Below are 12,839 nucleotides of genomic sequence, written 5' to 3' on the forward strand. Positions count from 1 at the left end.
TCTGGGGAAATTTTTCCCAGACTTCGTGATTGGAACTGAGGGTGGAGCTATTGCTCCCCAAATTTGGGGAGGGAATTGGTTCCGTGTTGGTGTGGTAAGTTCGATTGTGGCGGGAAGTATCGTCTTGTGGAAATGCTTGGCCACCAACGAGGAAGAAAAGGAATTAAAAGACCTAGGTAAAAATGTTCAACTCGAGATGGAGAAACAAATTGAATTTTTGGACAGCGAACTGGAGCATGCCTGGGAAGAGATCATCTCTAGATGCCAGAAAGAATCTAAAGATGAAGAGGAGAAAAAAGAGCTGAAAGCAGAGATCCAACGTCTCTTCAACACTCTGGAAATTCTTCAAAAGGATAAAAAAATAGAAACTGAAAATTTCTTAACCAAGATGCAGGATCTACAACTAACAAACGTCCAACTACAGAGTGAGCTTTCTAATAAAGAGATTAAAATTGAGGATGATTTAAATGAATTAGCTGAAAAGGATAAACAAATTCTTGGACTAATGGAACAATTGGAAAATGTCCGGCAAGAAAATGAAGCCAGAATGAAGAGGGAGTCAAAACTTGAGGAGGAAATCGAGGAACTGAAAGTAGAGAATCTAGGTCTCTCTAACAGAAACAAAACTCTTCACAAGGAAAAAGAAATCGAGATTGAAAAATTCTCGATTCAGTTGCAAGATCTTCAGAAAACCAACGATCAACTAAAAGAAAAATTATCTAATAAGGATACTTTAATCGGACAATATCTAAATAGATTTAGTGAGATGGAAGAAATAAATCTTGAAATGACTGAGAAACTAACAAGAGTTGAGGATGAAAAAATGTCCTGTATTCATTGGTTGCATTGTGTAATAAAAGAAAAGATTGAGAAACTGGAAGAGATGAAGACACAGAAAGAGAGGCTGGAGAAGAGCCTGAGTGAGGCTAGACTCAATGATTTGGTAAGGAATGGAAAGTACAACTGCCTCTTAGAGGAGGTAAATGGTCTTAAGGAAGAAAATTCAAATAAAGTAAATGACTTAAAAGACACCAAGAAAGAAGCCTGTAGGACAAAATATGAGCTGTCTAAGGCTCTAGAAGAGATGTGCGAACTAAAGGAGAGTATGGCTTCCATAGCCAAGGAGAGAGATAGTCTCAAGGAACATATCTGCCATTTAAATTCTAGCGAGAGACTGGCAGAGGACAGGATCGTCCAAATCACTAAAGAAAATGTTGTTCTGAAAGACAAGCTGCTTGCGGAAAATGAAGCCAGAATGAAGAGTGAGTCAAAACTTGAGGAGGAAATCGAGGAACTGAAAGTAGAGAATCTAGGTCTCTCTAACAGAAACAAAACTCTTCACAAGGAAAAAGAAATCGAGATTGAAAAATTCTCGATTCAGTTGCAAGATCTTCAGAAAACCAACGATCAACTAAAAGAAAAATTATCTAATAAGGATACTTTAATCGGACAATATCTAAATAGATTTAGTGAGATGGAAGAAATAAATCTTGAAATGACTGAGAAACTAACAAGAGTTGAGGATGAAAAAATGTCCTGTATTCATTGGTTGCATTGTGTAATAAAAGAAAAGATTGAGAAACTGGAAGAGATGAAGACACAGAAAGAGAGGCTGGAGAAGAGCCTGAGTGAGGCTAGACTCAATGATTTGGTAAGGAATGGAAGGTACAACTGCCTCTTAGAGGAGGTAAAAGGTCTTAAGGAAGAAAATTCAAATAAAGTAAATGACTTAAAAGACACCAAGAAAGAAGCCTGTAGGACAAAATATGAGCTGTCTAAGGCTCTAGAAGAGATGTGCGAACTAAAGGAGAGTATGGCTTCCATAGCCAAGGAGAGAGATAGTCTCAAGGAACATATCTGCCATTTAAATTCTAGCGAGAGACTGGCAGAGGACAGGATCGTCCAAATCACTAGAGAAAATGTTGTTCTGAAAGACAAGCTGCTTGCGGAAAATGAGATCACCTCTTCACTCAAGGAGGAACTTGAAAGGAGAGATAAGAAGAAAGAAAACAGACCTACAACGAGGAAAGTTAGACTTAACAGGCCAAGTTTAGAAATCTCGAACGAGATGGATGTTAAGAAGGATGAACAGAAGGAAGATGTTCAAAGGAATGGCGTCAATAAAGCAGAAAACAAAGTGGTTAAGGCTACAGAGGACGTGGATGCCAACGGACATAAGGATGAGAAGGAGGTCGTTGGAGGGCCAACTGGTGTGGGTCAGCTGCTAAGCTGGTTACTAGCCTCAAAAGGGGCTCTCCCAGACGACGACCACCAGGAAAAGCAGAAGGTCCAAAAGGAAATTTATCTCGGTGAAGAGGAGGAGCAGCAGGAGGAGGAGGAGAAGGAGGAGGAGGAGCAGCAGGAGGAGGAGCAGGAAAAGGAGGAGGAGAAGAAGATTGTAGAGAAAAAAACTTCTCGCAAAACGATTGTCTTTGACCTGGAACCTGACCAGCCCAAAAGGGTCTTCTCATCTTATATCACCTTCCAAGGTGAGAAGGTTGGAGCTGAAACCACAAGGGACAATAACCTAAAAGGGCACGTGAGTGTCCACTTAGATGTCCCAAGGAAGTTCCACAGAGCCATATATGGAGTGGAAGGAAGAACGCTGAAGGAAATCACCCGGCAGAGTGGCGTCAGCTCCATAGATATGCCAAGAAGGCACGAATGCAGCAATTTAATCACCATAAGTGGTAGCATTGGACAGGTTCAAGTAGCAGCTGATCATATCCAATGGCTTCTGAGAAGTCTTACCGGTAATTAAATGGATCAGCAAATGAATGTGAACAAAACAGAAAATTAAAAAAAAAAAAAAAAAAAAAAGATAATAAATAAAAACCAGCAGCTCAGAGGAAGAGGAGGAGGAAGAGGAGCAGCTAAAAAAAAAAAAATTCTGCAGCTTACAGGAGGAGGCAAAAGGAGGAAAAGAAGCAGCTGAAAAAAAAATCAAGATGACCTTGAAGGAACATTTGTTGGACGCTTCAAACCAGGATAAGGAATCAGAAAATCAAGATGGTGAATTGGTTCCATTTGACGAATTTGGTAAAGAGGAAGCACCGACCGGCTTGAGGGACGCAATGCTTAACTCTCCAAATTGAACGATGCTTGGAATAACCTGGAGGACTGGTGATGCAGAAGGCAGAAACCTGGCAGATTTCAGTATGCTATGTACCTTGGTGAACGAGTACAAGACGTTTGTCATGTGTACAAATGGTCGGATATCTATATCTATTCTTTTGGATACCAACCTTTGGGGGGTTCTGGGGGAATAATCTAGAAGACCGGCTCTGCAGAGGGATGAAGCTGGGATTCTTCTAGGACGCAGTCAAGTCCTTATAGGTTGGCCCAAGATAGTTCAGCTGAGGAGAGAAGCTGCCTCTCTTCGAGGGAGGTCAGCCTGGAGAGGTGTTCAACAAATGGCTCCCGATGGTGTTGTCTTTTTATTTTTTTTTCTAAAGGAATATTATTTTTTTAAATATATTTTTTCAGTTGTGTGAAAGGAATATTTTCTTTTTTTTATGATTTATTTTCTAAATTTTATTTTTGAAAAGGAATGATTTTTTTTTAAAAAAGGAATATATTTTTGTTCAATTATTTGAAAGGAATAGTACCTTTTTTATTTAATTTTTTGTTAGATTATTTATTTTTTTTTTATTTTTTAGGCTTAAGGAAAAATAATTATATATAGATTATTCTTTTCAGGCTTAAGGGAAAAATAATTATATATAGATTTGATTTAGGAATAAAATAGGAATAGGCAAGTTTCAAAGGAAAGAGACCAGATATTGACGCTTGGCTTCACTGCCCGGCCTGATAATGACGCTTGGCTTCACCGCCCGGCCTGATAATGACGCTTGGCTTCACCGCCCGGACTGATAAAGATGCTTGGCTTAACCGCCTGGCCTGATAATGAGGCTTGGCTTCACCGCCCGGCCTGATAATGACGCTTGGCTTAACCGCCTGGCCTGATAATAATGCTTGGCTTAACCGCCTGGCCTAACAGAGATGCTTGGCTTAACCGCCTGGCCTGATAATGATGCTTGACTTAACCAACTGGCCTAATAGAGATGCTTGGCTTAATCGCCTGGCCTGAAAATAACGCTTGGCTTAACCGCCTGGCCTAATAGAGATGCTTGGCTTAACCGCCTGGCCTGATAATGACGCTTGGCTTAACTGCCTGGCCTGATAATAAGGCTTGGCTTAACCGCCTGGCCTAATAGAGATGCTTGGCTGAACCGCCTGGCCTGATAATGACGCTTGGCTTCACTGCCCGGCCTGATGATGACGCTTGGCTTCACTGCCCGGCCTGATAATGACGCTTGGCTTCACTGCCCGGCCTAATAATGAAGCTTGGCTTCAACGCCCGGCCTGATAATGACGCTTGGCTTAACCGCCTGGCCTGATAATAATGCTTGGCTTAACCGCCTGGCCTGATAGAGACGCTTGGCTTAACCACTTGGCTTGATAATGATGCTTGGCTTAACCGCCTGGCCTAATAGAGATGCTTGGCTTAACCGCCTGGCCTGATAAAGACGCTTAGCTTCACTGCCCGGCCTGATAATGACGCTTGGCTTCACTGCCCGGCCTAATAATGAAGCTTGGCTTCACCGCCTGGCCTGAAAATGACGCTTGGCTTAACCGCCTGGCCTGATAATAATGCTTGGCTTAACCGCCTGGCCTGATAGAGACACTTGGCTTAACCACTTGGCTTGATAATGATGCTTGGCTTAACCGCCTGGCCTAATAGAGATGCTTGGCTTAACCGCCTGGCCTGATAAAGACGCTTGGCTTCACTGCCCGGCCTGATAATGACGCTTGGCTTCACCGCCCGGCCTGATGATGACGCTTGGCTTCACTGCCTGGCCTGATAATGACGCTTGGATTCACCACCTGGCCTGATAATAATGATTGGCTTAACCGCATGGCCTAATAGAGATGCTTGGCTTAACCGCCTGGCCTGATAATAATGCTTGGCTTAACCGCCTGGCCTGATAGAGATGCTTGGCTTCACCGCCTGGCCTGATAATAATGCTTGGCTTAACTGCCTGGCCTAATAGAGATGCTTGGCTTCACCGCCTGGCCTGATAATAATGCTTGGCTTAACCACCTGGCCTAATAGAGATGCTTGGCTTCACCGCCTGGCCTGATAATAATGCTTGTCTTAACCACCTGGCCTAATAGAGATGCTTGGCTTAACCGCCTGGCCTGATAATGACGCTTGACTTAACCGCCTGGCCTGATAATAATGCTTGGCTTAACCGCCTGGCCTAATAGAGATGCTTGGCTTCACCGCCTGGCCTGATAATAATGCTTGGCTTAACTGCCTGGCCTAATAGAGATGCTTGGCTTCACCGCCTGGCCTGATAATAATGCTTGGCTTAACCACCTGGCCTAATAGAGATGCTTGGCTTCACCGCCTGGCCTGATAATAATGCTTGGCTTAACCGCCTGGCCTAATAGAGATGCTTGGCTTAACCGCCTGGCCTGATAATGACGCTTGGCTTCACTGCCCGGCCTGATGATGACGCTTGGCTTCACTGCCCGGCCTGATAATGACACTTGGCTTTAACGCCCGGCCTGATAATGACGCTTGGCTACACCGCCTGGCCTGATAATGATGCTTGCCTTAACCGCCTGGCCTGATAATAATGCTTGGCTTAACCGCCTGGCCTGATAGAGATGCTTGGCTTAACCACCTGGCCTGATAATGATGCTTGGCTTAACCGCCTGACCTAATAGAGATGCTTGGCTTGACCGCCTGGCCTAATAATGACGCTTGGCTTCACTGCCCGGCCTGATAATGACGCTTGGCTTCACCGCCCGGCCTGATAATGACACTTGGCTTAACAGCCTGGCCTGATAATAATGCTTGGCTTAACCGCCTGGCCTAATAGAGATGCTTGGCTTAACCGCCTGGCCTGATAATGACGCTTGGCTTCAACGCCCGGCCTGATAATGATGCTTGGCTTAACCGAATGGCCTGATAATAATGCTTGGCTTAACCGCCTGGCCTAATAGAGATGCTTGGCTTCACCGCCCGGCCTGATAATGACGCTTGGCTTAACCGCCTGGCCTGATAATAATGCTTGGCTTAACCGCCTGGCCTAATAGAGATGCTTGGCTTAACCGCCTGGCCTGATAACGACGCTTGGCTTCACCGCTCGGCCTGATAATGACACTTGGCTTAACCGCCTACCCTGATAATAATGCTTGGCTTAACCCCCTAGCCTAATAGAGATGCTTGGCTTAACCGCCTGGCCAGAAAATGACGCTTGGCTTAACCGCCTGGCCTAATAGAGATGCTTGGCTTGACCGCCTGGCCTGATAGTGACGCTTGGCTTCACTGCCCGGCCTGATAATGACACTTGGCTTCACCGCCCGGTCTGATGATGACGCTTGGCTTCACTGCCCGGCCTGATGATGACGCTTGGCTTCACCGCCCGGCCTGATAATGACGCTTGGCTTAACAGCCTGGCCTGATAATAATGCTTGGCTTAACCGCCTGGCCTAATAGAAATGCTTGGCTTGACCGCCTGGCCTGATAATGACGCTTGGCTTCACCACCCGGCCTGATAATGACGCTTGGCTTCACTGCCCGGCCTGATAATGACGCTTGGCTATACCGCCTGGCCTAATAGAGATGCTTGGCATAACCGCCTGGCCTGATAATGACGCTTGGTTTAACCGCCTGGCCTGATAATGATGCTTGGCTTAACCGCCTGGCATAATAGAGATGCTTGTCTTAACCGCCTGGCCTGAAAATGACGCTTGGCTTAACCGCCTGGCCTAATAGAGATGCTTGGCATAACCGCCTGGCCTGATAATGACGCTTGGCTTCAACGCCTGGCCTAATAATAATGCTTGGCTTAACCGCCTGGCCTAAGAGAGATGATTGGCTTAACCGCCTGGCCTTATAATGACGCTTGGCTTCACCGCCTGGCGTGATAATGATGCTTGGCTTAACCGCCTGGCCTGATAATGACGCTTGGCTTCACCGCCTGCGTGATAATGATGCTTGGCTTAACCGCCTGGCCTGATAATGACGCTTGGCTTCAACGCCTGGCCTAATAATAATGCTTGGCTTAACCGCCTGGCCTAAGAGAGATGATTGGCTTAACCGCCCGGCCTGATAATGACGCGTGGCTTCACTGCCCGGCCTGATAATGACGCTTGGCTATACCGCCTGGCCTAATTGAGATGCTTGGCTTAACCGCCTGGCCTGATAATGACGCTTGGCTTAACCGCCTGGCGTGATAATGATGCTTGGCTTAACCGCCTGGCCTGATAAAGACGCTTGGCTTCACTGCCCAGCCAGATGATGACGGTTGGCTTCACTGCCCGGCCTGATAATGACGCTTGGCTTCACCGCCCGGCCTGATGATGACGCTTGGCTTCACTTCCCGGCCTGATAATGACGCTTGGCTATACCGCCTGGCCTGATAATAATGCTTGGCTTAACCGCCTGGCCTAATAGAGATGCTTGGCTTAACCGCCTGGCCTGATAATAATGCTTGGCTTAACCGCCTGGCCTGATAGAGATGCTTGGCTTCACCGCCTGGCCTGATAATAATGCTTGGCTTAACTGCCTGGCCTAATAGAGATGCTTGGCTTCACCACCTGGCCTGATAATAATGCTTGGCTTAACCACCTGGCCTAATAGAGATGCTTGGCTTCACCGCCTGGCCTGATAATAATGTTTGGCTTAACCACCTGGCCTAATAGAGATGCTTGGCTTAACCGCCTGGCCTGATAATGACGCTTGACTTAACCGCCTGGCCTGATAATAATGTTTGGCTTAACTGCCTGGCCTAAGAGAGATGCTTGGCTTAACCGCCTGGCCTGATAATGACGCTTGGCTTCACTGCCCAGCCTGATGATGATGCTTGGCTTCACTGCCCGGCCTGATAATGACGCTTGGCTTCACTGCCCGGCCTGATAATGACGCTTGGCTTCACTGCCCGGCCTGATAATGACGCTTGGCTTCACTGCCCGGCCTGATAATGACACTTGGCTTCAACACCCGGCCTGATAATGACGCTTGGCTACACCGCCTGGCCTGATAATGATGCTTGCTTTAACCGCCTGGCCTGATAATAATGCTTGGCTTAACCGCCTGGCCTGATAGAGATGCTTGGCTTAACCGCCTGGCCTGATAATGATGCTTGGCTTAACCGCCTGGCCTAATAGAGATGCTTGGCTTCATCACCCGGCCTGATAATGACGCTTGGCTTCACTGCCCGGCCTGATAATGACACTTGGCTTCAACGCCCGGCCTGATAATGACGCTTGGCTACACCGCCTGGCCTGATAATGATGCTTGCTTTAACCGCCTGGCCTGATAATGACGCTTGGCTTAACCGCCTGGCCTGATAATGACGCTTGGCTTCACCGCCCGGCCTGATAATGACACTTGGCTTAACCGCCTGGCCTGATAATAATGCTTGGATTAACCGCCTAGCCTAATAGAGATGCTTGGCTGAACTGCCTGGCCTGATAATGACGCTTGGCTTCAACGCCCGGCCTGATAATGATGCTTGGCTTAACCGCCTGGCCTGATAATAATGCTTGGCTTAACCGCCTGGCCTAATAGAGATGCTTGGCTTCACCGCCCGGCCTGATAATGACGCTTGGCTTAACCGCTCGGCCTGATAATGACACTTGGCTTAACCGCCTGGCCTGATAATAATGCTTGGCTTAACCCCCTGGCCTAATAGAGATGCTTGGCTTAACCGCCTGGCCAGAAAATGACACTTGGCTTAACCGCCTGGCCTAATAGAGATGCTTGGCTTGACCGCCAGGCCTGATAATGACGCTTGGCTTCACTGCCCGGCCTGATGATGACGCTTGGCTTCACCGCCCGGCCTGATGACGACGCTTGGCTTCACTGCCCGGCCTGATAATGACGCTTGGCTTCACCGCCCGGCCTGATAATGACGCTTGGCTTAACAGCCTGGCCTGATAATAATGCTTGGCTTAACCGCCTGGCCTAATAGAGATGCTTGGCTTAACCGCCTGGCCTGATAATGACGCTTGGCTTCACCACCCGGCCTGATAATGACGCTTGGCTTCATCACCCGGCCTGATGATGACGCTTGGCTTCACCGCCCGGCCTGATGACGACGCTTGGCTTCACTGCCCGGCCTGATAATGACGCTTGGCTTCACCGCCCGGCCTGATAATGACGCTTGGCTTAACAGCCTGGCCTGATAATAATGCTTGGCTTAACCGCCTGGCCTAATAGAGATGCTTGGCTTAACCGCCTGGCCTGATAATGACGCTTGGCTTCACTGCCCGGCCTGATAATGACGCTTGGCTATACCGCCTGGCCTAATAGAGATGCTTGGCTTAACCGCCTGGCCTGATAATGACGCTTGGTTTAACCGCCTGGCCTGATAATGATGCTTGGCTTAACCGCCTGGCCTAATAGAGATGCTTGGCTTAACCGCCTGGCCTGAAAATGACGCTTGGCTTAACCGCCTGGCCTAATAGAGATGCTTGGCTTAACCGCCTGGCCTGATAATGACGCTTGGCTTCAACGCCTGGCCTAATAATAATGCTTGGCTTAACCGCCTGGCCTAATAGAGATGCTTGGCTTAACCGCCTGGCCTGATAATGACACTTGGCTTCACCGCCCGGCCTGATAATGACGCTTGGCTTCAACGCCTGGCCTAATAATAATGCTTGGCTTAACCGCCTGGCCTAATAGAGATGCTTGGCTTAACCGCCTGGCCTGATAATGACACTTGGCTTCACCGCCCGGCCTGATAATGACGCGTGGCTTCACTGCCCGGCCTGATAATGACGCTTGGCTATACCGCCTGGCCTAATTGAGATGCTTGGCTTAACCGCCTGGCCTGATAATGACGCTTGGCTATACCGCCTGGCCTAATAGAGATGCTTGGCTTAACCGCCTGGCCTGATAATGACGCTTGGCTATACCGCCTGGCCTAATAGAGATGCTTGGCTTAACCGCCTGGCCTGATAATGACGCTTGGCTTAACCGCCTGGCCTGATAATGACGCTTGGCTTAACCGCCTGGCCTAATAGAGATGCTTGGCTTAACCGCCTGCCTGATAATGACACTTGGCTTAACCACCTGCCTGATAATGACACTTGGCTTAACCGCTTGGCCTAATAGAGATGCTTGGCTTAACCGCCTGGCCTGATAATGACGCTTGGCTTAACCGCCTGGCCTGATAATGATGCTTGGCTTAACCGCCTGGCCTAATAGAGATGCTTGGCTTAACCGCCTGGCCTGATAATGACGCTTGGCTTAACCGCCTGGCCTAATAGAGATGCTTGGATTAACCGCCTGCCTGATAATGACACTTGGCTTAACCACCTGCCTGATAATGACACTTGGCTTAACCGCTTGGCCTAATAGAGATGCTTGGCTTAACCGCCTGGCCTGATAATAATGCTCGGCTTAACCGCCTGGCCTGATAATGATACTTGGCTTAACCGCCTGGCCTAATAGAGATGCTTCGCTTAACCGCCTGGCCTGATAATAATGCTTGGCTTAACCGCCTGGCCTGATAATGATGCTTGCCTTAACCGCCTGGCCCAATAGAGATGCTTGGCTTAACCGCCTGGCCTGATAATGATGCTTGGCTTAACCGCCTGGCCTAATAGAGATGCTTGGCTTAACCGCCTGGCCTGATAATGACGTTTGGCTTAACCGCCTGGCCTGATAATGACGCTTGGCTTAACCGCCTGGCCTAATAGAGATGCTTGGCTTAACCGCCTGCCTGATAATGACACTTGGCTTAACCACCTGCCTGATAATTACACTTGGCTTAACCGCTTGACCTAATAGAGATGCTTGGCTTAACCGCCTGGCCTGATAATGACGCTTGGCTTAACCGCCTGGCCTGATAATGATGCTTGGCTTAACCGCCTGGCCTAATAGAGATGCTTGGCTTAACCGCCTGGCCTGATAATAACGCTTGGCTTAACCGCCTGGCCTAATAGAGATGCTTGGATTAACCGCCTGCCTGATAATGACACTTGGCTTAACCACCTGCCTGATAATGATGCTTGGCTTAACCGCTTGGCCTAATAGAGATGCTTGGCTTAACCGCCTGGCCTAATAGAGATGCTTGGCTTAACCGCCTGGCCTGATAATAATGCTTGGCTTAACCGCCTGGCCTGATAATGATGCTTGCCTTAACCGCCTGGCCCAATAGAGATGCTTGGCTTAACCGCCTGGCCTGATAATGATGCTTGGCTTAACCGCCTGGCCTAATAGAGATGCTTGGCTTAACCGCCTGGCCTAATAGAGATGCTTGGCTTGACCGCCTGGCCTGATAATGATGCTTGGCTTAACCGCCTGGCCTTATAGAGATGCTTGGCTTAACCGCCTGGCCTGTTCATGATGCTTGGCTTAACTGCCTGGCCTAATAAAGATGCTTGGCTTAACCGACTGGCTTGATAATGAAGCTTGGCTTAACCGTGTGGCCTAATAGAGATGCTTGGCTTAACCGCCTGCCCTGATAATGACGCTTGGCTTAACTGCCTGGTCTGATAAAGACGCTTAGCTTCATTGCTTGGCCTTATAAAGACGCTTGGCTTCATCGCCTGGCTTGATAATGATACTTGGCTTCATCACTTGGCCTGATAAAGATGCTTGGCTTAACCGTCTGGCCTGATAATGACGCTTGGCTTAACTACCTGGTCTGATAAAGACGCTTAGCTTCATCGCTCGGCCTTATAAAGACGCTTGGCTTCATCGCCTGGCCTGATAAAGATGCTTGGCTTAACGGCCTGGCCTGATAATGACGCTTGGCTTCATCGCTTGGCCTTATAAAGACGCTTAGCTTCATCGCCTGGCCTGATAAAGATGCTTGGCTTCACCGCCACAGCAGGAGCAGCTTAGAGTTGGAGGAGAAGGAGCAGGAGAAGCTGCAAAAATATATAATTAAATAAGTAAATAAATAAAATAAAACTGCAAAAGCAGCTTAGAGTTGGAGGAGAAGGAGCAGGAGAAGCTGCAAAAATATATAAATAAATAAGTAAATAAATAAAATAAAACTGCAGGAGCAGCTTAGAGTTGGTGGAGAAGGAGCAGGAGAAGCTGCTAAAATAAATAAATAAATAAATAAATAAATAAATAAAATAAAACTGCAGGAGCAGCTTAGAGTTGGAGGAGAAGGAGCAGGAGAAGCTGCTAAAATATATAAATAAATAAATAAATAGAATAAAACTGCAGAAGCAGCTTAGAGTTGGAGGAGAAGGAGCAGGAGAAGCTGCTAAAATATATAAATAAATAAATAAATAGAATAAAACTGCAGAAGCAGCTTAGAGTTGGAGGAGAAGAAGCAGGAGAAGCTGCTAAAATATATAAATAAATAAATAAATAGAATAAAACTGCAGAAGCAGCTTAGAGTTGGAGGAGAAGGAGCAGGAGAAGCTGCTAAAATATATAAATAAATAAATAAATAGAATAAAACTGCAGAAGCAGCTTAGAGTTGGAGGAGAAGAAGCAGGAGAAGCTGCTAAAATATATAAATAAATAAATAAATAGAATAAAACTGCAGAAGCAGCTTAGAGTTGGAGGAGAAGGAGCAGGACAAGCTGCTAAAATATATAAATAAATAAATAAATAAAATAAAACTGCAGAAGCAGCTTAGAGTTGGAGGAGAAGGAGCGGGAGAAGCTGCAAAAATAAATAAATAAATAAAATAGAACTGCAAAAGCAGCTTAGAGTTGGAGGAGAAGGAGCAGGAGAAGCTGCAAAAATATATAATTAAATAAGTAAATAAATAAAATAAAACTGCAAAAGCAGCTTAGAGTTGGAGGAGAAGAAGCAGGAGAAGCTGCTAAAATATATAAATAAATAAATA

At 47.0% G+C, this 12,839-nt stretch overlaps 1 protein-coding gene across 1 annotated transcript in view; it reads left to right on the forward strand.

The window, feature by feature from the left end:
- Window positions 1-2,761, forward strand: part of LOC137649918 (putative autophagy-related protein 11) — a 3,126-nt gene extending 365 nt beyond the window's left edge. Inside the window, exon 1 of the mRNA XM_068382858.1 lies at window positions 1-2,761. This exon is cut by the window's left edge and continues 365 nt beyond it. Within this exon, the coding sequence (XP_068238959.1) occupies window positions 1-2,761 (2,761 nt within the window).
- The last annotated feature ends 10,078 nt before the right edge of the window (window positions 2,762-12,839 follow it).

Source organism: Palaemon carinicauda, chromosome 11 (genome assembly GCF_036898095.1).
Source record: "Palaemon carinicauda isolate YSFRI2023 chromosome 11, ASM3689809v2, whole genome shotgun sequence".
Classification (NCBI taxonomy): Eukaryota; Metazoa; Arthropoda; class Malacostraca; order Decapoda; family Palaemonidae; genus Palaemon; species Palaemon carinicauda.